The following is a 24,987-nucleotide window of genomic DNA, read 5'->3' as shown; positions in this document are numbered from 1 at the left end:
TGGCAATGCGTTACTTTAAGTATGCCCCTTTTTCCCTGAACTTTGTTAATATAATATTGTCTCAGTAATCCAAACCTGCTGACAGGGTAGGACGAAAGGACCAGTTGCACCAGGGTCCAGCACTTCAAAGGGGCCCAGAACTCAGGATGCACTGCTGCTACTTTGCTCCATACAGCTGGAAGGCGGAGGCGGGAAGAAGAAGTGCCATCATCTGAATAGCACTAAGAGCTGACGGACCTTGACCCTGCCCCTTCCAGGGGCACAGTGCTGCCCATGCCCCCCTCCAGCTTGCCTTAGTACCTATGGTGGTTGTCGGTCCCACTGCAGTAATCAGAGAAACTACAGATCCATCGTCAAAAAAAGCATCCTGTGGTACCTTATAGACTACCGGATATTTTGGAGCACAAGCTGTTGTGGGCGAAGACCCGCTTCATCAGATGCATGAGTCAAAGCGGGTCTTCGCCCACAAAAGCTTGTGCTCCAAAACATCAGTTAATCTATAAGGTGCCAAAAGACTCTTGTTGTTTGTTGTTTTTGAAGATACAGACTAACTCAGTTACCTCTCTGATACTTGTCACCATACAGATCCACGCTGAATTTTCATTCTGACTTCACAGTCAAAGGGTTACATAGCACATGTGTATTTGGAAAAAAAACCTGGATATTAGTGGAAATGTTTGCAAATTCTGAAAGTTTGCAGAAGTATGAGTAAGTCACCCTCCGAGCGATGTAAGTTACACCAACCTAAGCAATAGTGTGGCCAGAACTATGCTGGTGGGAAGGCTTCTCCCACTGTTATAGTTACACCCACTTGTTAGAGGTGGATTAATGCAGGTGATGGAGAGGTCTCTCTTATCAATTTATAGCAATTACACTAGGATACTTATTGAGGTGCAGCTGTGTCAGTGCTGCTCCTCTGTACACTCTGTAGTGTAGACACAGGCTAAGTAGCCAAAAACTCATTCCAGAAGTACCCTTCCATTTAAAAAAGTCTGTTGTCTGACCACAGAGCAGACACAATACTATGTGACTTTGCTAAGTGACTAAACAATATAAATCGTAAATACCAAGTATCTGAAGTAAACAGCCCTTAGTCTGAAAATTGTTCGTGTAAAATATTCAAATTAATTCTAAAAATGACCATTAAAAAAGAGAGAAACTTATATTGATTAGTGCTAATGACAAATAGCTTTGCCAGTTTCTATTTTTAGCACTAACATAGCTCTGTCTATTATTATTCTTATAGCAGGGCCTAAGGACCAAACAAGAATGGTGCCCCACAGTGCTAGGAACTATGCAAACAAATAGTAATGGACAGTCCCTTCCCCTATGGAAGTTACAGACTGCATAAACCAGACACACACAGAATGGAGAAGAGGTAGAACTCAGCATCAAAGTGAAAGATTGGAAGGCAGCAAATGATAGTTCAGGGATTTCTTGGTGGACTGGATTTAGTTAGCAGGGAATAAACTACATGGAAAGAAGAAGGAAGGGTGAGAAAATATTGAAGGGAAGATGAAAGGGTGAGAGGTGAAGAAATGGCAGGGAACAGTTGACCAAAAGGCCAATCAACACAGGACAGAGGAAGTTCAGTCAAACTACACATTCAAATGCCTTTGCCAGTGTAAAGCTTACACTTGTTTAAGAGAAAAATTGTTAAAGTTAATGAGAACCTAAATAATGATTTAACTATGTCAGTTGGTTCAGTGGAAAAATAATGTATAATCTTCCTTGGTATGGGTGTCCTTGAAGAGGATTAGAAGAGATCAGAGTAGTGAAATCCAAAAATGATTTCATTCATAAATATTCTTTAAGTAGCTTTTAATGGTCAAAAAAAGGATGGTATAAGAATTGTGCCTCTATTGGTGGCTTAATCATAAATTAGTATATGACGGTTTCTGAAAGCTAGTTTATCAGTTCAATATCTTTCACACGTTAGAAATCATTAATCTTCCTCAAAATCAAATAAAGGCTGTGTTACGGAACATACAGTTTCTTTATTAGTTTTTTGCTGAGGTGTTTCTCTGGTCCTGCATAAGCAGAAGGGATATGATTGGCAGAGAGCTACTAACATAACACAAGATATAAGTATCGTTCAAGGTGGAGTGAATTTCAGAGGAGTGAGGTGCTCCTTTTGTTAATGAAACAACACTTACAATGGTTTAATACTAAGAGGGTTTCCTCTGCAGAATAGAATGTCTTTCCTAATCATGGTGAGCCATAGCTGGTTGCCTGAATTAGCCCAAGGTAAAAATGAAGATTTGGCTAGCAGTGCTGCTGCAAAGTGCAATTATTTCTGTTCTACATAGTTTTGTGCAGTAAGCAGTGAAAATATGATTAGCCAATTTCAACGTAAAATACACTTATCATTAAATATTACATCTTTCTGTCTTAAGGTGCATTAAATATATAAACGTCTACACTAGCCCCCTCCTTTGAAGGGGACATGTAAATGAGCCCAAACTGCGCATAGTAATGAGGTGCTGTGCTGAGTATGTACCACCTCATTAGCCTAATTCTCACCACACAAACTATGAAGTTGCTAACTTTGAGGCACCAGCAAACTGTGTAGCCACAGGCACTTAGAAGTACCCATGCAACTTTGAAGTGCCCTTACTTCCAAAACATTTTGGGAGTAAGGGCACTTTGAATTTGCACTGGTAGTTCCAAGTGCTCATGGCTAGACAGCTTGCTGGCTCTTCAAAGTTAGCAACTTCAAAGTTTGCACAGTGAGAATTAGTCCAGTGAAGTGGTATGTATGCAGCACAGCACCTCACTGTTATTTACCGCTCAGGCTTGTTTACATGCCCCCTTCAAAGGGCATGTAAACAAGCCCATAGTGTCAGACATTTTTGAACCTATTTTAAAATATAACTAAACTGAAAAGTATCATTTAAATATACAAGGAACTCCATAACAACTTTATCTGTAACTGTTTTTAAAAATATGTTCATATGAATCAAACAGTCAAATATCATGCAGATACAGGATATTTCTAATGTAACCTCTTTCAGTGGAGGCTCAGAAGTAAATGAAATTACAAGTGAGGTCATAAAGCCTAATGTTCTGTGGGTTTAGAAATCACAGTATTAGCCAAATACATTGCTTAGAAGTGGGAAAGGTCACAGGCCACAGGATATTTTACTAGTGGTTTGACTGGTGTTGTCTTCCAGATATCAAAATATCTACTTCATATTTTTCATTATCTACTTCTTGGAATATATTTCTCAGGGTGTTCTCACAAGGAGTTAATGTTCAAACTGGCTGGCAGTTCTCAATCTGAGGTTGGGAATTAGACCTTTTAACTGCCAATTAGCAGTCTAAATATAAGGATAAGCTCCTGGTGTGGCTTTCATAATATGGATAGGCACTTCCCTCCCATTGGTTTCAAAGGGAGTGAGGCACATAAGTAACTTTGTGAATCCTGGCCTTCATTAACATGGAGAAAATACAGCATGACTTAAACTATTTATTTTCTAAAAGGAATCACTTCATGTCAGGAAGTCATAATAGCATCATGGGCACTAATGTACCATGATGTTTAATTATGTTGTAGCATTAAACCTCTGTGTTATGCACTTTACTCTGGAAGTGGAGTGTTTTGAGGTATTAAATGATTTCTGAATTGATGATTATTAGAAGGAACATTTTCAGCTTTGTGCTTTATGTCTTGTTAAAGAAAATATCTGTGTAAACCATTAAAGGAAATCTCTGAATCCCACATCATAAATTTATATTGTAGTTGTGGTTTTGCTCAGTGAGATCCTCACAACTGAGCAAAAAATCACTTCCACTCTATCCCTCTGTCTCTTTTTTTTGTTTTGTTTTGCTTTATTTTTCTTACTCTTTGGCCATGTCTAGATTACAGTGATTTGTCAACAGAAGTGTTTTGTCAGAAGATAGCTTCCGACAAAACTTCTGGATACAGATTGCAGCCAGTGGTCATGGAAGCACAGAAGACAGGGCTGTCCAGTGTCCCGGAAGCCCTGTCTGTTGATAGAGGGACCCCTGCTTTCTACCCACAGATCTCTGTGGACAGATGCGTTATGCCTTCCGGGGAATGGGATAAGATTGTTGACAAAAGTGCTGCATTGTGTCAATTTACTGCCAACAGAATGCCTTGGGAACCTGGATGCTCCATGTAAACAAAGCCAGTTTTGTTTACAAACCGTCTAGTGTAGACATAGACTTTGTGTCTATACTTGCACTTCATTAACAAACTTCTGGTCTTTTGAAGCTACTTAAGCATGCTAACTCTCCATGAATGAAAAAGTTCTTATGCCACAAATGCAAACGCAATCAGTGCTTTGTTGGCAGACATAGTCGCTTGCTGAATTTTTTTTTTTTGGACAAAACTGGAGTTTGCTGACAAAACTCGCTGTACATCTACACACAAAATGCATTTTGTCGATAGTCTCAACAAAACTCGGCACTTCTGCCAACAACCTTCTGCCTCTCCCACTTCTGGAAAAGTGCCTTTGTTGACAGATTCTGTCAACAAAAAAGCTGTGTGGACACTCTAGGGGAGGCTTCCTAGATGGACAGGGCCTCCAGGACATTGGGCAGCCCTGTCTGCTGTGCTTCTGGTTGGCTGTTTTGTTGAGAGAGTGTCTGGGCAGTGTGGCCATTCTGTTGACAGAGCAGATTGCTCTTTCAATCCACTTTAGCATATGGCTGCACTCTGACAACAGACATTTTGTTGGAGAATCTCTTTCAACAGAAACACCTGTCAACAGATGCTTCTGGTGTAGCCATAATCATAGCCTTTGTGTTATTTACTTGGATTGTGACTTGTTTACATTGGCAATTAAACCACAAAACTTCTGTTGTTCAGAGTTGCTAACTTCACCATCCCAAATAACAGAAGTTCTGCTGAACCTAGTGCCAGTGGAGAGCATTGTTGACAGGAGAACAGTGGAAATATTTTGTTTATAAACGAGCTGAAAAACAGCAGCTACTCTGCCTGACTTGGTAATGACACATCTTTGTTCACATGGCCATATTGCTAAAAGCCATGTAATATGGACAAATGTTTTCAGAGTAGGGAATGACTTTTGTTATGTGTTTGAAAACGGTTTAGTACAATGGAGCTACAATCTTCATTTCAGACTCTAGATACTATTATTACATACAAATCCTTTCACTATTCGGAAGCACGCTAGACATTGGAACCACATACCAGGAGACATTATGGTACGATCACAGCTTCAGATTGTGTGGGGATTTTTTTGTTAATGTCAGGATAACTGATCAGAAGTTTCTTATATCCAATCAATGATGGAATGTTGCTATCTTTTCAATGGAATACATCGTTATTTGAGGACACAAACAGAGTAGCCTACCCTATACTATGAATTGTTTGGAGTCAAAACTAAATCAATAGATAAGGTAACCCTTTGAAAATATTGAGTCTCAATGACGAATAGCCATGCTAGAAATTACACAGCAGTTTTCATGTAAGGGGCAAACCTTATTACAGACTGGGACATTGCCTCAAACTCCCTTCTGTTTTCAGATGAAAATTTAATAAGGCAAACTGACCCTTCAAAAGCCTTCATTGATATATTAGCAAATGACATGTTTACAATAAACATTGGATAAAACAGAATATATACTGTTCCTAAGCTTTTCAAATTCTGTATTAAAGAAAATACTTATAATCTTAAAAGATGATCATTCAAACATACAGACCAGCTTTATTTGCAAACTTAAATACTTTGTCACAGAATGAACTTTGTAGCCCCATATAAATGGATGCTAGAAAACACAACATATACAATGTCCAAATATCTTTCTTCCTAGTTCTAATTTTTATACAATATTTACACAGACTCTTGCCATTAGAAACAAACTGAATTTACATTTTCTGATACATTACTTCCAAAGATTAATTTGTAAAACACTATTAATGAAATGATCTCTGAAATGCAGAGTTTTAGAATTTTCTATTAATATCAGTCTTTAATTATGAAAGGTGAGACGTGTCTTCCAATTTAGCAAGATATTCTCTCTTTGTTTTAGTTCAGAGAAAGTTAGCAGCAGTCTACATGAAAGTCTCTTTACAACTCCTTATTTAAGAAATGCTCATGATATATGTTGTATATCTCATTTCATCCTCCATTTGTAGAACTACCCATGTTAAATAATCTATATTGTTATTTTAAATGCATGATCTTTGTACAGGATCTCATTTCTTCCTGATCCTCCTAAAGGAGTTGTTCTGCCACTGTGTCTTTCTTCAGCAGAAATTCAGAAGGATGGTGGAGTCTGAATAGTTCTTCTTTCACCATTTTGTTGGAGGAAAGATTCTAGGCAGACGCTAACGCTTAATTGCTTAAATTCTCCTGCATACTCAGATTGTTTGAACTCTGAGGTGAGGTACAGTAAATTGAATTCACAACTATGCATAACCATGACCCTGAAGCACTGTTTAAATTTGAAATATGGCTCATAATTTTTGTGTGCACTTATCATGCCTTTTGCACTATGTGAGCAATCTTTCAAAAGGGTAACAGTCACGTAAAGATTTAGTATAAACATAGGTCCCTTCTGAAATACTATCTAATAAAGTAAAACAAAAATATTTCTGTCTTATTTTAATAGATAATATTTCAGTTAAGTACAGGTGAACTATAAACTGATTTATTCCCTGGGTTTAGTGTTGAGGGGGCAGCTACTTTTGTAAGAATATGACTCGTACTAATCATACCCAGTAATGGTAATTAGCTTGCTACCAATCATCAGACATTATTTAAGGATTATTTTTACAAAGTACTTTAATGTTTGTGCTTTATTCTACTTGCACATGGGGAAAATGATCTATGGAGTTGTTGAATTTTTAATTCAGATTTTATGCAGGATCATGCCTCCGAAACTTAATTCTAGTTTTGTGTTTTAGGGGGATTGTCTGTGTATTTTATTAAACTATTTAGCCTGTAGGTTTAAATACTTTGGCAGTGTGATAGCCCATATTGGTTGTAGGCAGAGAAAGGCAGAAAATGCCTTCACTGTGTTTTTCTCTGTCGACCCATAGAAAGGGCAAGACTAATTTGCTTGCACTTGTGTTTCTGTGAACCTTTGTAAACTGCCAGACTAATACCGGAACTGGTACTCATGTGAAGTGTTTCCTGTTTTGCATTTCTCCGCTTCAAAGAAACCTCAGGCTAAGCAACTTATGGTGTTGTCTCTCACATTTACGGTAACAGTTAACTTGCTCCTCAGCAACACAGTGAAGGGGCGTGATAATGTACTGTATTTTAGTTATCACTGCTGTCATGAAGTGCTCAACTTACATCACACACTTCCATTAGAATTTAACATTTTGTAATGACGTACAGCAGAAAGAGGAAGAGAGAGAATATAAGAGTAGATAAACCACAAATGCCTTTTTCTCACACCGTAAGTCTAATTACACACAAGAAATTCCACAGGCTCATTCTCCTATGAGGTACCTAAAATCCCTTTTCCCAGTAGTGCTTAAGCGGGCAGCCAGCAGTGGAGATGAACACTGAGCAGCAATGATGACTGAAGTATGTTGTGCAATACTGCTGGCAGCCATTCCTCTTCAAAGATATTGTGCAGTGTCACTGGCCACAAATACCACACAGGGCACAAGCTGTGTTTTATCCCTCCCTCAGAGAACAGCAGCCATGAAAGGATGAAAGCCTCATCTTGAATGCTTGAATGCCAGTTGCAATAATGATTGATCCCTCTTAGCTATGTACTTTCTGCCCTTATATGTCTGTGCTACCAATTCTTGTCCTTTTCAGTGGAAGCCAGGTATCTGCTATAACCAGTGTTCTACCCTTAGCCAGGTCTTGACAAAGCGTTGAAATCAGAATAAATGAAATATACACACGTCTGTGAGTGTGCAGAGAGGAGAATATTAATTATTGCTAAGGAGTCAATTGCTGTACCATGCAACACCTTCCAGACCTCCAGAGGCTAGTGTGGTTCCGGGCATAAATAATGTCTGAGTACAATGAGATGAAACCTTTTCTGTAGATATCTGTTCTTTAGTTATCACCTCTACCCCACCTAGCTGTCCTCTCCCTCTTTAGTTCTTCTGCAATACTGGTGATAATTCCCCTCCTCTGCCCCCTCCTCCCAGTAAAGCCACATCTCTTGGTGTCATCTGATTTAAGTGAAAATTTCAGGTTTTTATTTAATTTAAAATAAATCTGAGGTCACCAAAGCTACTGAAGCAGCTCCCTGGGACCATCAGCTGAACTACAGTTCCCATCATGCCTTGCTTTGGGCCCTCAGGAAAACTTGATACATCCTGCTTCTGGGGCCAGCAGGTATATCTCATGTTGTGGGGCAGGGCAAGTCTCTGCCTGGGTGTGTGTGGAGTTTCAGGTCTGCTGGGGAGCTACAGGGCTTCAGTTCATGGACAGAGTGGGGCAAGTCCAAGGGTACAGCATTACAGCCCAGTGCTGTTGCTGACATTTACTTTGTCCAAGCCAAGCTTTCCTCAGGAGCAGGACATTCAGCCCCGAGTGCTCCTGGTTTGGGGAGCTGACCTGCAGAGTGTTGTGCTTCACCTCAGTTTGGGTATGTTTGGATATGGGGCTTTGTTCAAGTTCCCTGCATCTGCACCTCTCTGATTTCATTTCATGGAGTCTTTTCATAGGACACCCTCCTAGACAACCTCCCCAGGCATCCTTCAGGTGCCTGGTGTGGAGCACTCAAAACTCACACTCATAAAGGGTGTTTCTTGCAAACACAAGTAGTGGGGCTCTGTCACCCATACACAGGGACTTCCTTCAGGCAAACACTGGCATTCGTCTTTCCAGGCTGGGATTGAGCCTTTGTATAAATAACCCCACAGGGCTCTAAATCACATGAGTGCCTGTTTCTTGTGACCATCAAAACAGGGCTATATACATTTTGGCTATTCTGCGGAGATCAAATCCGGGTCTTTTCATGATGTTTAGCCTCTGTCAAACATAAAGGCATCTTGTGAACATCAAAACAGACCTGTTTTGCTTCCAGAAGTTCATGGAATTCTCTTTATCCAATGATGATACGCGACAAAAACTTGAAAACTTATAAAGTGAGGGACTGTTGTTTAGTTAGTTGTTGTTTAGGTGTTAGAACAGGAGGGTAGAGAAGATCTGGTTGTTATCCTCAACTCCTCCACTGGCTTGCTCTGTGACAACAGGTAAATTACTTAATCTCAGGGAGGACAATTAACATTCCCCAGCCCCATATCCCCATCCTCCAGTCCTATGTATTTGATTTGTCGTTTTTATTGCAGTTTTTTGTGGTCCTCCGTACTTATAAATGTCAGTCTGTATTGGAAATGAGATTGATCTGATGAAGTGGGTCTGTCCCGCGAAAGCTCATAACCAAATAAATCATTTTGTTAGTCTTTAAAGTCCTACATTTCTGCTGTTTTGTTTTCTCTGTGCCTTAGTTTTCCCATCTATAAACTGAGGATAATTATCCATTTTGGTAAAATGTTTTTAGATAAAAGGTGTCAGAATGTTCATAATTTTGATCTTGACATCATGGCTGGGACTATTGCAAACTTACCTTTTCCGTAGTTTAAGGCTCAGTCTTTAACTGCTAACAGTTTAAAGAAAGCTAATCCACTTACTTTAAATTATACTAATGAAAATAAAAATGCCATCAATGTTACCCTGTCCTACATTTTAATTTGTTTCTGCAATGTGATGAAGAATGTATGTGACATACTGTCCCCTTCCTCTCTTTAGGATCTCTGTTGTCGCTGGTTAATGACATTTACATGATAGCAAAACCCAGTCTGCAGGGATAAGAGATTGGACAAAACATCTCTATTAAAGTTAGGTTTGTTTTTATTGTTTATTGTTTTATTGTTATGATTAGAGGAATAAATATGTTGTTCATTTAGGAAACATCCCAGAATTTTTCCAAAACATCATTACACTAAGTTTTACTTCCAAGAAAACAGTCATGTAGCACTTTAAAGACTAACAAAATAATTTATTAGGTGATGAGCTTTTGTGGGACAGACTGAAGAAGTGGGTCTGTCCCACAAAAGCTCATCACCTAATAAATTATTTAGTTAGTCTTTAAAGTGCTGCATGACAGCTTTTTTGTTTTGATAGAATACAGAATAACATGGCTATCTCTCTGTCGCTATGTTACTTCCAAGGTGATTCTCACATGCTATAAATACTCTTAGAATGACAAAAAAAATGAAAAAATGAAAAAGTAAAAGATGCATCTGAAATTTCTTTTTACATTTGTTTTTCTTGAAGTAGCTCAGTTTAAAAAGCAGTTAAAATTAAAAATTCCTAAAATTTGCTTGTTGCTGTCTAATGATTTATTGTTCTTAGTTTTCAGAAAATGGCTTTTTTTCACATAGAATCTAAAATAAGAAACAAGAAAAGTTTGGTCAGGAGATAAAAGCGGAGTGTTGGATTTTAACTATAAAAAACGTCAAGCTATAAAAATTGTAACTAACAAGCATCTGTGCAGATGGTGCAACTCTTTATTGATATTTTAATTTCTCTTGCCAATATTAACTTTGTAATGGCTCCATCTTGTGGCTAATAGGTACAATTTCATTACTAGCTCTTTTGGCACCATATTTTCTCATTTTTTCTCCTCGTCTTAAAATGGCTATTTCTACATTAACATTCCTCTTTTGAAAGAAGCATGCGAATGAAGGAAATCAAAAATGCAAATAAGGCACAGATATACATATCAGGCACCTCATTTGCATATTCTTCTTTTAAAAGAGCTTCTTTCAAAAGAAGAAGAATAGCAGTGTAGATGGGGCTCATTTGAAAGTAATCCCCATCTTCAAAAGAACGCTTCTTCTTAAAAAAAAAATTAGGAAGAAGTGTTTTTTTAAGAAGAAAGTTTCTTTTGAAGAGGGGGTTTACTTTAGAAAGAGCTACGTCTACTCTGCTTTTCTTCTCTCGAAAGAAGAATATGCAAATGAGGTACCAGAGATGTAAATCTGTGCCTCATTTTCATTTTCAATTTCCTTCATTTGCATTCCTCTTTTGAAAGAGGAATGCTAGTGGAGATGTAGCATTGTAGTGTAGCCAATGAGGTATATTTTCTAAAAAGTTAAAGCCATTCAATTGTTCCTAAGTTATTCAGATATTTGTTTTTCACATATTGAAACATTCTTTGGATACTACTTTGCATACTCTGATAATGCAAAATGTCATATTGTAAAAAGTTTAAATGTGCCAGGGACTCACTTCTCAATGTGTAGGCATATTTTAAGTATCTTTGAAGAAAGTTAGTTTAGAAATAGAAAAGTTACTAATTAGACACAGTCAAACAAGGGAAAAATATTTTTAAAAATTCCAGTTGTTTCTTAGGGTTGAAAGAACATTTTTCAATGTATTTTGTAAAAAATTAATAAATATTTACATTTTATTTTTTGAGAACTTATTTTTTCCTTCCCCACATTTGCTATCCATCTTTCCTGTTTTTTTTCTGAATCTAGTATGACACCTAGGATATTCTTTCCCCTACTTTTTTTCAATTTTCTTTACTTTGCTTTTTCTTCACCATTCCATAACTTCTCAAAAGTTAAAGAAAAGTTATTGGCATAAAGAAATGTGAAGAATTTGAAGAGTGGAGAAATAGGAAGGAAGGAGATAGAACCAGGGGTTATTTTCATTCTACTGCATGCAGTTGAAAAAAATAAAATAAAAATAAGTGGTAATCCCTGAGTGGAGATAAAAATAAAATGTACATTTTTGTTTTTGATAAAAACTAGAACATTTTAAAAAGATTTTTGCATGTCTTTGTTTTTCATAAAAAGCTCTTTTTCAAAATAGTTAAGTGAAAAATTCAAAACTACTAATGATGAAAGATTGCATGTATATAATACCAATTCTGATGTTATTTGTGTTCCCTATAGATGTCTAAGAGTGATGTTGCTGACCAGCAGTTTAGCCTTGAAACTGCAATTAAAAACATTGATAAAATGTCCAGTGAGTTGAAGAAGTTACATGGTAATTTTAAGCCTATCTGTCATTAAACGAAAAGGGAAATGACTGATTAGGTAAATGCAGTTTTATTGTAACCATGTCAGTCCCAGCATATTAAAGAGACAAGGTGGGTGAGGTAATATGTTTTGTGGAACCAAACGCTGGTGGTGAGACAGACCAGCCTTCAAGTTTATGCAGACTTTGCAGGTCTGGGAAAGGTACTGAGAGTGTCATCGCTAAATAGAATTGTTTAGTACTAGTAGTTAACATGGACTCCTGACAGAACAAAGAACAATGGTCTCAAATTGCCATGGGGGAGGTGTAAGCTGAATATTAGGAAAAACTATTTCACTAGGAGGGTGGTGAATCACTGGAATGGGTTATCTAGGGAGCTAGTGGACTCTCCATCCTTTGATGTTTTATAAGGCGTAGCTTGACAAAGCCCTGGCTGGGATGATTTAGTTGGGGTTGGTGCTGCTTGGAGCAAGACATGACCTCCTGAGGTCTCTTCTGACCATAATATTCTGTGATTTTATGAACATATAATTCAAGTGCCCATTCAAGGAGAAGTAGGCCATTAACCCCTCCTATCCTGGAGGAAAAGGAATAAGGGCTGAGGGTGAAGTGGGGCAGTTGAAGCAGGTGGGTTATATCCAGTGTCTCTATTCAGTCTTTCTGTTTTTGCCACAAACTAAAATTCATGAACTGAATAGAGATGCTGGAGTTATGGTTTATTTAACAATCTGTTATCCATACCCACTAACAACCCTCCCCAGCTGCCTCACCCTCTTTTCTTCCGTCATGACTGGAGAGCTGTTAATGGACTACTTCAACTTAAAATATATCTTAACAAGTTATGCTAAGCAATCTGTTCTACCTTGTATTTAATTCTGAGTACATTTCCCACCTGTTAATAAATTCATGCCGGTTTTGTAACTATGTTGTTCCTTCTATGTAACAAAACAAGAATTTGTCCCCAGAGGTGGAAAATTAATAAATCACTTTTACCGTAGAAAAAGAGGATCATATTGGTGGTACTGCTAGATGACATTAATTTTTCACCAAGTGCATATCTTAGCTTCCTAATAAAAGATATATTGTAAGTACAGTAATAGCAAATTGTATTTAACTGTCTTAGAGAAATGGTATTATCACCATTTAGTTTACAGAGAGTTGAATAATGAATACTTTAAAAAAGCTCTACTGTAAATTGGAATCCACCTGTATAATATCTATTATACCATAAATGTCATGATGGTAGAATGTACTTTTTCTTATAGAACAAAGCCAACTGCTGCTCTGTGACCTTACTTTGAGCTTCAGTCATCCTGAGAAGACTCCTGCTTCAAGGAAGGTAGAAGAACAGAAAGCAGACTTTGCGGAATTGAATAATTCCATCCAGTTCAATGCTGATGCTTCTGTTCATAACGCTTCACTCTGAGCTATTGAAATTTCAGCAGGGTTTTCTGTTCTTGGTTTGTAATGAATGATGAAAGTTCTTAGAGAAACATCACATTAAAACAGACAAGCAAAAGAGAAAACCTCATAAATATCTTGCTGCTTTGTAGGTGTTTTTCTTGAATTAAAATAATAAAAAGGCAAACAATTGGTCCATAGCCTATATATTTACCAAAATTGCTTCTTTGTTAAATAGCTGGGGTTGTTGAGAACAGTAGCATGAGAAACTAGATGGTCAGAACATTGTTTATCAGACACAAAATCTTTCTTGTCGGTTTAACTGATTTGAATTGAGGCCAGACTGGTAACAGTTAGAAGCAATTGCTACAAGAAAGTTCATTGTTTCACATCCCAGAAAGCTGGGGCAACGAGGGAGTGGGGGAATACAGAACTAAGCCCCAGTGGACTCAGGGTCAAGAAAACTTCACTGGGAAAGTGGAGGAAATGGCATGACCCTTCATTTCCACCACTGTCTCCCTCACTGAAAATCTACAGCGATGAGTAAAATAGCAGGTGACTTCTTGAAAGCCACTCTTCTGTCTGTAGTGACCTCCTACTGCAGACAGCTACAAGATACTAAGAGAAGGGTAAGGCTGATAAACATAGATGCAAGACACAATCTATGAGTGTATCAGAAAATGGAAGTAAATATAAGATCTTAGGCAAACAATGGGATCAACCCTACTATTTATTAAGTCAGTGGGAAAAACTCTGGGGCCTCATATTTATAACTGATTCTCAATTGTGGTCTATATTATAAAACAGACAATGCCAGCATTTCATAAAGAATGTGAAATAGGCCCCTATGCCAGGCCTACTTGTCAGCCACACCTGTGCTTAGTTATCCCCTTCCTGGGTAATGAGTTTGTGCGTGGACCTGGGAATGGAATTCCTACACTAAAGTTAAAGGCCTAGAGGGAGTTGCCTGTGCTGAAGGACAGGAGCAAAATTCCTGAAGATGGAATTAGGAGGTTTTCATCACCATCATCATCAACAACCATGGGCTCAGTGCCTGTTGGGCTGTGTCTACATGGGCACAAATCTTCGAAATAGCCATGCTAATGGCCCTGTCGAAGATTACTGATGAGGCACTGAATTGAATATTCAGTGCTTCATTAGTAGTAGGATGCTTCTGGCCATGGCGCTTCGAAAGCACTGATTTCAAAAGTGTGCGGCTCAGCGTGGCTTCATGGGGGGTCCTTTTCGAAAGGACCCACACCTTTCAAAATCTCCTTATCCGGCTCGCTGATTGGAATAAGGGGATTTTTCCAAAGGTGCAGGTCCTTTCGAAAGGGACCCCGTGTAGTCACACCGAGCCGCACTCTTTCGAAAGTGGCGCTTTTGAAGCACCGCGGCCGGAAGTGGCCTAATGCTAATGAGGCACTGAATATTCAATTCAGCGCCTCATTAGCAATCTTTGAAATATGGCTATTTCGAAGACTTGTACCTGTGTAGACACAGCCTTTGTGTCCGATGCCTCCCTCACTATTTCCTTCTGTCTCTCCCTGTCCAGTGCAGAGTGGCTTAATTTCTGTAGATTAACGCCATACCAATCTACTAGATAATCTACCCATTCTCCGTGGGGTCTGCCTCTCCTATTTGAACTGTCCATTATGCCAAATACCAGGGTCTAGATTTTTTTGTTCATTGTTCATTCTGCAGGTATGTCTGAATAGCTGTAGCTTCCATTGTATAACCCTCTGCAGTAGGTTCTCTTTCAGCTGTATCTTCCTGTGTAATTCCCTGTTGGTGACTTTCTGCATCCATCCTATTCTCAGGATTTTTCTAAAACAACTCTTCTTGAATGCCAGTATCCTTCTCTTCAAATCTTTCGTCTTGCATCTGTACAACATGCTGCTGAATAAACACATTTTCAAGATGCTCATTTTTCTTTGTAAGCTAATTGCTTTGCTTTTCCAGATCATATCCATCCCCCTTCAAACTTGCTCTTGCTTTCAGTATTCTAGTTGCTGTGAGCAAGGGTAATTCTGGAACAAAGTACTATGGAGAGCCAGTGTGGGTAAGTATTTGAAGGGAGATGCTTTGTTTAGGGCTCCAGCATATGGCTTCTGCTGAGAGACAGAAAAAATCCCTTTTCTCTTTACCTATACCAAGAGAATACAATTCATGGCTGAGCTATGTGATGTCATTCCCAAATCAAACAGGGTGAGACCTGATGCTAAGCTGTTGGCTGCCTGTCTTTGTGGAGCTATTTTAATACATTGCAATCTTGGGTGGGATGGTTTTTGATCTGATCTGCACAAAAGTCAGGAACAGTTTTTGAGAACCCTGAGAGTAGTGAAACTGAGATAGACAAAGAGTTTGTTATGAGATGATGTGAGACCCAGTTGCATTGCCATTCTCAGAGTCTGCTCATTGCAGAAAGGAGTGGGTGCAAGGTTAGGACCCGCTAATGAAACTGATTCTTATTGTTCTAATTTAAATTTAATGTGCAACTTTCAAGGTAACATCAATAGAGATCCGTCAAGAGGTCCAGTGGGTGACAAATGCATACTTGCAGGGACCAATTTGGGAATGGAAGTTTTGTCTAGATCATGTAGAAGAGGGAACATAGCTCATATAGGCCAGCAGTGGGCAGTTTAGGCTAGGGAGTAGACAACATGACTGACCCTGCTTCATCTCAATGAGCCCAAATATTGTCGTAACCAAGATGGTCTCCCAGGATACGGTAGTTTTGTTAATTGTGAGTGCGTACCCAGAACGTGTGAGGTGTGCAGATTGAACTGCAGTGGCACTTTGGCTGAAGAGAGTGCCTGGCTCTCACAGACAGTGTTTTGTACCATCAGCACGCACCTCACTTCATATTTCCTTGTATGTCACTTCAGTAGTTACAGTAGGAAAAAAATGCCTGAATGGAAACCAGCAGAACCTGGTAACTCTGCTGTATGAGAAGTGGTAACAAAAAAAGTTTCATGGGCTACACATTGAAAGCCCAGTGAGCCCCATGTGGCCCCCAGGCTGCAGGTTGCCCAGCACTGATGTAGACTATTAAATTAAAAACTGAAAACTCACATAGTTCCTACCATTATGATAAATGTAGCCATGAAGTGCAAGTCTCAGTTGAAAAGTGGACTGTGAAATATTGCATTTTTATTGATTCAATTTACACAAGAGTTTTCTAATTTTAAATCAACTTACAGAAAATATGTCAAAGTAAACAATACAATCTTTCAACAATCACTAGCAGTTACTCTGTACTGTACAAGCATTATGCGCCCATTAATTGACTTCAGTTTGCTGCTTACTGTAATTAGTACCATCAGCTCAGCATGAACAGTAGTTTGCATAATTTTGCTTTGTGAGAAAGCAACGCAAAAGTGTGCTGTTTCAACCACATGTGATCCTGCACTTATGGTGGGGAGAGCACTTCACCTGTTAAATGGATGTTGGAGAATGGTATCACTCATACAAAAAGTTTTCATGCAGTGTATAAACAATGAAGAGTAATAAATACATTGTAGGAAGTATTTTGCAAATCTGTGTTTAAACACATTTTGAAAGGAGAGAACTCTAGGTTTTTTTTCATTAAATCCAAAAGAAATTTTAATTCATAATTTCAGTTCATTGAACACAAATGGAAATATTATGCAGTTTGCATGATCTGATAAACTGCTGATTCCAAAAATTAAGCCTTCTTCTAAATATGTCCTGCTGAGTAGGTTAACTTGCACTGGTTTCTTAAACCTCGGTCTTTTCCATCAATCAACAGAAGAGGTGTTCTTTGAAAGTAATCAATAATATCTTCCACTGAAGAAAAATCCTATGAATTAAAAATAAAGGCAGTGGGGAGAGTGTTGTCAGAATTCTCACTACTTCTCAGACCAAAGTGATAGCATTTATTTAGACCAGGACTAAGTTTTAAATTAATTTCTGTACCATTAGGTTATCTATCCCTGCACTACTATTTGCTCCCAGTCCCATTCTTCCCATCTTATATGTTTCTATGAAATTTGAACACTCATCCAAAATCCCACCCATCCAATGAAGTTGTGAGGTATTACAAGGCAACCATTTTTTCTTGAATGTGAGTCAGTGGGCCTGGTTCTGCTCTTAGCTACACCAGTGTGTATCGGAAATACCTTCAGTGAAGTGACATTCTTCCTGTAAAACTGCTGGAGACTAATAAAGGGAGAGGGGGTGATCCAAAGAAAGAAACATACTGTACCTCTTTTCCTTTCAGGCCAGTTCCTAACAAGTAAACTCTGTTTTGCTCCTGGTAACGAATCTGAATATTGTATACTTTATCATTGTATAACACCATCAGTACATATGGATGTGTATTAGTTTTCCTTGAGCTGTCTCTCACCAAGAATGTCCCATCCTACAAGAACACACATGAAAATCAAATGTATTTTTGACCAACATAGCAATTACATAAGTACAATGCTGAGTTTATTTTTTTTATGTACATTGAGTCTGGATTCTAGTTGTTCAGAAAGACAACAATTGCAGCCATAGCTTTGAAATGGTTGTTAGACCATTTCTTAGAGGAAGAAGAAAAACACAAACAGAGCTTTGCATTCTGCCATCTAAAATGTCTCATTTCAAAGGCTCATTTAGAGGCAGCGATACTCATTTTAGAAAAAGTACTCTAATTTTGAGATACTTGGAGAAATCCTGTGGATAAAATTCTGGCCTTAGAGAATTCAACAGTGAAACTTCGACTGACTTCAGAGACACAAAGAGTGAAATTCTTTGGTGTTTTGGGGACTTTTGTACACAGCTAAGCAGGATGATGTCTGCTACACTGACAATCTTGGCATATTCTAAACTGCTGCATAAGTTGACTTGGGGCCTACTCCATTAGAATGAATGAGAGGGAAATGAAATAGGCCCCTCCAGTGAGTGCTGGTCTTAAGTAATATTAGGATAAACAGATTATCTATTGGGAGGCCTCTTTCTTCCACAGATGATCTTGCCTTCCAGTGTCAAGTTTCTGCTGAGCTCCCTATCCTATGAAACTCTCCACACTCATTCCTCCATTTTACATTTACAAATGGTTTTACCACAACTCCTGGCTTTAAAACTTTATGCACTAGAGGGGATTAGTCCTGTGATTGGCTGCTCTTTTTTGTATAACTCTGGAACCAGTTGGGGCCTAATCATTTGATCACCTTTGCAACACTAGGCAGATATGGCTGCAGACATTACTGCACAGCAAACATTTCAGTTCCCCTTCTGCTGCAGGAGTATTAAGAAAGATGGGGGCAGCTATTACTAAGATGGGATGAAATCTTTTGTCCTGGTGGGGTGGGTAATTGCCTCTCTCTCCCTAAGAATCATGGGGAGTGGAGAGTTGTTACAGAGCTGACAGCCCATGTATCTCATTATGGTTATGTTTCTATTAGGTTACCTGACTCAATTGAAAGAGAACTTGCAGACTGTTCCTGTGTTGAAGACAGGGAAATGCACTTATGGCATTGTTCCCAGCACAGGGTAGAGATGAGTCAAAGAACGTATCCTCAAACCAGGTGGAGGGGTTACACATCTGTTCCTGGGTTTTGTTTCCCCCATTACTAGCATGAGTGCCCACAGATGCAGAGTTCAAGGGTCCAGGAGCATGCAGTGCACAGACACCTATAACCTTTGAATACCATGCAGGGGGGCGGTGGGCAGGGAGCCTGCCTGAGGGACTCGCTGATCCATGGGGATGTTGGCGGGCAAGATCTGGTGGCTTGATGGGCTGGATCTGACCTGTGGGTCATATTTTGCCCACCCCTCACCCAGAGAATGAGTTTAATGGTCCTTATGGAACAGCTGAGCCTGGGCCTGAGGAGATGATCATCCTTTTTGTTGTCTTATGTGTAATAAACCCCTTCTCCAGGAAGGGGATGAGTTCAGACTTCATGGTATGTATGGACTGTTTCGTTAGAAGTTTGAAAAAGGTGCCTATTTAGGTTTATTCCTTTCCACATGGATCCAAGTTTTTAGTAGATCAGGCACTGCCAATCTGAATACTGTATGCTTGATCAGGCTATGTACCTTTTTTAGTTGTGTAAGTAGAAAAGCATGCATGTTTGTGTACATGTGTGTGTGTGAACGCATGGGCATGTGTGCTGAGGCAGGGAGCTTGTGGTGATATACAGAAACAGGATATTCCACCCCATTTTGCAGGTACATTGATAATGGCTGGAATGAAAAATTTGTGGTCATTCACTTTTTCAGTAAGATTGTAAAGGCACATACCAGGACACAAACCATTTAAACACTGTGTCAAGTGTTTCCATATCCCTGAAAGGGTAACTGCGAACACTGTACCTGATTGATCTTCCTAAGAGCAGCTTCTGCTTCCTGCCGGCTGATGTCTGCAACATACCACTCCGTGTTCAGTGAGTCCTGAAACTATATATTTTTTAATTTTTGGAGAGGAAAAGAGAAGAAAGCTGGCTGTCAGTGAATTAATTTATGTCACGTTATAAATGCATGTGCACAGCAATGGAGAACACTTTAAATGTGGAGAGGGGAAGTGGTGCATTTTCAAAGGCAGGGATGAAAGCTGGCAGCATTGTTAGTCCTGACCTTGTCAAGTTCCATCACTCTCTGAAGGGGTTTGCCTTTGCTGCCACCTGGCTACCATGGAAACTAGAAAAATGAGGACTCGAGGGTTTTTGTAAACATTATACTTCCTTTGACATTTCTGTTGTCTGTCCATATGAGTTGCAGATATGGTAGGTCTCCTATTTTTATCATCAACTGCATGTACAGCTCTGGCTTGCTCCCCTGCACTAAACATATGCACACTCAAACTTGCCTTACATGACCACTCAATACAGAAGCAAAACTCATTTGCTAAGGGGAGGTGATCTTCAAAGCACTATGGAGTAGAACTGTACTTTTCTTCTCTCACCCATTTTAAGTCAATTTATTTGAGAGGAGAATTGAGGCCAAAGCACCTGCATCAGTACTTCAGGGAGGCTTTGCAAGACAGGAAATGGTCTATTAAACTTACTGTAGTTACTGATTGTTTCACTGCATGCTTTGCTGTATTTTCACTCCGTTTTTGCTTGGTGGAAACCAAGTCAGGAACAGTTTGGATATCCCAAGTCAAACTGACAACAAAAGCCGCAGTGTATACTAGGGGTGGGAAATCTTTTTTCTGTCATAGGAGATTGACCCACAGAAAAAAAAATAATTTGTGGGCCACTCACCCACCCATGGTTTGCGGAGACTCAGGGCTTCTCCCTACAGCAGAGGAATGCGGGGTGGAGCTCACCAGGGGCTAGATGAATTAAGTAAAGGGGAGGATCTGTCCTGAGGTTTGTAGGTTCCCCAGCACTGGTGTATGCCAAAGAATAACTGCTGACTTGAAAATCAATTATGGAAAAAATCAGTCTCACATTTAGTTGATTTTCTGTGCAAAGTGATTAGGATGAATATCTATCACATAGATGACAGGCATCTCCCAATAGTGGGTGCCACAATCTAAAAGGGAGAATATGTCACAGCCCCACACATCTCCTGGGCTGCTATGCTCTCCTTACAGGGAGTTACCTGCACAGGCAAGCAGGGGGCAACCATTCTTGTCCCACTGCCCCTTTGCCCTGGTGTGGTCAGTCACTGTCCCTGGCAGCCAAGCCCAGGGAAGGAGCAAGATATCATGTGGCTGGAGCTGGCCACTCCTAGCTTCAGGTAGAGGCAGTGGTGGGCCACCCACTACCCAGGCGCAGCACTGGGGGACAGGAGCCAACTGAGCTGGAAAAGTGCCATGGGGAGGGGGCAAGTGAAATTTGGTGTGAGGAGGGTTTTAACCCTGTATACACCCCCCATGCATCCTCTGTATTATACCTCATCTTCCCCCATGCTCGGTGGCTGCACAATCTGTCTGTTTGGAATTGGTAGTGGAGGTCTGCCATCTGCTGGGCCTCTTGAATGATCTCTATTGATGTTACCTTTAAAGTTGCAGAATAAATTTAAATTAAAAACAGAACAATAAGTCTTAGTTTATGGAGCAGAAACAAGAATGTAGTTTAGTCTTTGATTCTCCCAGTTATACCCAGGCCTATTTTTACCACTTGAGCAGCATAAAGGAACTAAAAGTGTGTGAAAACTATACTCACACATAGGCTGTGGCCACACCACCCCTCCCTTTTGGAGGGAGCATGTTAATAAGGCAGTTTGGAATATGCTAATCAGGCACTGACATGAATATGAAGCACCTTATTAGCAAAATGAGGGCCACACACAATTCGAAAGAGCAGCTTTAGAAACACACACTGCCTGTGTAGAGGGGGGCCTTTTGAAAGTACCTCCTGACTTTGAAAGCCCCTTCTTCCTATTTGGTTTTAGGAAGAAGGGACTTTCAAAATCAGGGGGTCCTTTCAAAAGGTTCCCGTCCACATGGGCGGCATGCATTTATAAAGTGGCACTTTTGAATTACGCACGGCAGCCTTTATGCTAATGAGGCACTGTATATTCATATCAGCACCCCATTAGCATCTTCCAAACTGCTCCTTTCAAAATGGAAGGGTCGTGTGGCCACAGCCTAAATGTAATTGAGAATCTGACCTATATCTATGTAATGGGACACAGGGGATACATGAGGGTCATTCCCATGGTTTTTCATAGACATGCAGGAGTGATGGATGTTTCAAAGACAATGTATTTGAAATAAGAACTATAGGTGATGTATTGTATCTCAATTATTTAATTAGGACTGTATCTTCAATTATCCCAGCTACAGCTAACCTGAACTTGTACAGTTACAAACCATGAGGTCACCCTGCTATATGTTCATAAAATCACACTGGAGAGATAAAGAAAATTGCTGTTTGTTTTGGGGTTTTTTTACTGTTTGTGGAAATCTTGTGCCGCTTCCCTGCTAATTGAACACTGTTGACATTTATGCCAAGAGATTGATTTCCAGTATTTCTTATTTTTAACTACAGTATTTTTTTTACCAATTAAATATGTAGCTGAGACCAACTTATTTTCACCTGGGAAATATCTTTCTCATCACATATGAAGCGAACATTCCTTTTTTCTTACGATCACACAAATCAGTATTGGAATGATATAATCACGAGACCTTCAGAATGAATGTTGTCAGTATTCCAACACTCGTGCTTATAAAATGCAGCTCTTGTGAGGCAAAGGTTCATATTAAATTTTGCCAGTGCCTTAACTGAAATGAAAGTATTGCCAAAATTTAACAAGGAAACATGCCCACCTTGAATACAGACTAAATGAACTAAAGCTGAAAGTGGTCTGAATAAAGATAAGTATCTGTCATAATCTGGAAGCAGCAGTTCTGATAAAACAGTGCCTAAAGCGTACACCTCAGAAAGCCTCATGGTGCTGCTACTGAAGGAAAAAAGGGAAAGACCAAGGCATCTAATATCAAAATAAAATACATTTTAGCCTTGGTGGGATGGCACTACACCTCCCTCTGTACCCACACACATACTTTAAACCCAGTATCTGACAGACAGTTCTTTATTGCTACTAAATTCAGAAGCTGATCATCCATGACAGAGATCATGCACTGCAACCATAAGACTTCATTACATTTGGAGAGAGAATCCAGGAGCCTAAAATACAAACCTGGCTGAAGGCGTGGAGGTAGTGATCCACTGGATGAAATGCTGTTACTACTGCTAAAGAAATAAATGAAACTGAAGTTTAGCACAGGTAGGATATGTAGCAATAAGTATATTATTGAATGTTTTATACTCTGACAGCTCCCAGAGGCACAGATCCACACCTAGGGCCCTTTGTGCTACATGTGGTGCAAACATGAAAGCAAACATAGACTCTGTCCCTAAAAGGCTCCAGTCTTCTTTCTTTTTAGCACCTGTGACTGATAAAGGCATCGTGATCTGTCCCCTATGACATTTACATGGCAATTAAGGCCAGGATTACCTCAACCTGCACCTGGGAATAAAGTGCAGAGGGGTAGGTAGCCTATGGCATTACTCCTCCTGTAGGGACTCTTTCTGGATCAGTACAGTTGGAACCTTATTTCCCTCTAGAATCTATTTCTCTCTTGGGTTTTCAGTTTATGCTCCTCTCCCCAAGCCCTTTCCTCATAAGTTGGCTATAGGAAGCAAAACTACCAATATATTACTCCTTTTGGAATTCCCCCCTAACTTCCCTCCTTCTGCAGCTTTGTCCTTGGCTGAAGAACTTCCCTCACTTGAACGTTTGAGTTCCAGGAGGTGCAAAAACTTGACAAGAGCTGTGCCAGTGACTGAGTTCACACTTCCCACCCCATTTACAAAATGGCTTTCCAGGTAACTATGCTTAGACTATATCTGCATGCAATTAATCAACACAACTTTGTCATGCATGGATGCTTAACCCCCAAAAGCGCCAATAAACAGCATTCACGCACGCTGACTTTTAGTGATAGGGTAGTGTCAACATAGCTGTGGCCCTAAAAGCAGTGTAATATAGACATACCCTTACTTTGTTTTTTCTGCTTTTGCAGAATGATTCAACCTTTCTTTTTATAAAGTCTACAAAGGCTTTTTCAGCTTTCTGTTAGAAATTTGTGTAATTGAAACCAAGGTTCTCAACAGCTCTGGAGTCGCAAAATGACAGTAACCAATGACAACAATGAGCTTAGCAGAGCTTATCTCCTTTTCCTGGAAAAGTTTTACCTAACCAAGAATCCACTACCAAGAGTTTCCTTCCTCCCATGCCCAAACGATCCTCTCTTTAGCTGTATACCACAAAAAAGCCTCTAACACTAACGGGTGTATTATCATATCCTCTAAGGCTCTTCTTTTAAGAAGTGACATTTACTTTTGAATATCCAATTTTAGACATCTGTAGCCTAACTCTTTTTTTTAAACAGGAACTGCGTATCCATAAGTCCAGTTGAAGTTAGTGAGAAAAATATATGAAACAGTAGTGTCTAGAATACACGTTCTGAGATCAGGACCCCACTGAGTTAGGCACTGTATAGGTGTATAACAAGACCATTTTTGCCACCAACAGAGTTTAGAATCTCAATAGACAAGTGAGAACAAGGATGGGAGAAACAGATAAATGCCTTTAGCTGGGCACCCAAACTGAAGGACCCCAAATTACAGGTTGAACCTCTCTAGCCCAGCACTCTCTTTTCCAGCAACATCTGTAATCTGGCATGATTTTAATTAGCCAGACAATGATTTACCTTGGATGTGGCCAAGTTTCCCATGGTCCCATAAAGTTTGTTTCCAGCCACTAGTCCAGGCTCTCAGTGTTCTGTGCTGTTATTTAGTTGTCATTTACCCCTCAATGTCTTCTAAGGGCCCAGTAAGCAGTGTTGGTAATGTTGCTAGACGGTATTGACCTGCTGGGGTCTGGCAAATTCTCTCATTCAGCACCAGTCAGGTCCCAATACTGCCAAACTAGAGATTCAACCTGTAATGTGTAATTATAGCTCATACCAAAGAGGTCCTAACATAGCCCTTTCTTAACATAGAACTAAGAAAGGAGCCTTTATCTTGGTTTTCTAGTGTATCTGATACACATTGTCCCTATCTTTGGGTTACATAGAGACATGAAGTCTCAGGTGTGATTGCTTTGCATTATTGGGGGGGTGGAGGGGGGGTCCCTTAAGATGGTGGAAACAGCTCAA

General features: G+C 39.6%; 2 protein-coding genes across 2 annotated transcripts in view; one reads left to right on the top strand and one right to left on the bottom strand.

Annotated features, from left to right (window-relative positions):
• Nucleotides 1-9,723: 9,723 nt before the first annotated feature.
• Nucleotides 9,724-13,386, top strand: C15H5orf58 (chromosome 15 C5orf58 homolog). Its single transcript, XM_075009325.1, has 3 exons — nt 9,724-9,808; nt 11,876-11,969; nt 13,226-13,386. The coding sequence occupies exons 2-3, from the start codon at nt 11,876-11,878 to the stop codon at nt 13,384-13,386; spliced, it is 255 nt and encodes an 84-aa protein (XP_074865426.1). The 5' UTR covers nt 9,724-9,808.
• Nucleotides 13,387-16,498: 3,112 nt separating this feature from the next.
• The window catches only part of LCP2 (lymphocyte cytosolic protein 2), a 57,124-nt gene continuing 48,635 nt past the window's right edge, over nt 16,499-24,987 (bottom strand). Inside the window, exons 17-21 of the mRNA XM_075009729.1 lie at nt 22,965-23,014; nt 21,210-21,313; nt 19,683-19,766; nt 17,590-17,745; nt 16,499-17,184 (exon numbers count right to left, since the gene is read on the bottom strand). Coding sequence (XP_074865830.1) covers nt 17,062-17,184; nt 17,590-17,745; nt 19,683-19,766; nt 21,210-21,313; nt 22,965-23,014 — 517 coding nt within the window. The 3' untranslated portion in view covers nt 16,499-17,061. The remainder of the gene's footprint in view (nt 17,185-17,589; nt 17,746-19,682; nt 19,767-21,209; nt 21,314-22,964; nt 23,015-24,987) is intronic.

The sequence above is a fragment of the Carettochelys insculpta genome, chromosome 15 (genome assembly GCF_033958435.1).
Source record: "Carettochelys insculpta isolate YL-2023 chromosome 15, ASM3395843v1, whole genome shotgun sequence".
NCBI lineage: Eukaryota > Metazoa > Chordata > Testudines > Carettochelyidae > Carettochelys > Carettochelys insculpta.
This window is presented reverse-complemented; position numbering and strand designations above follow the sequence as displayed.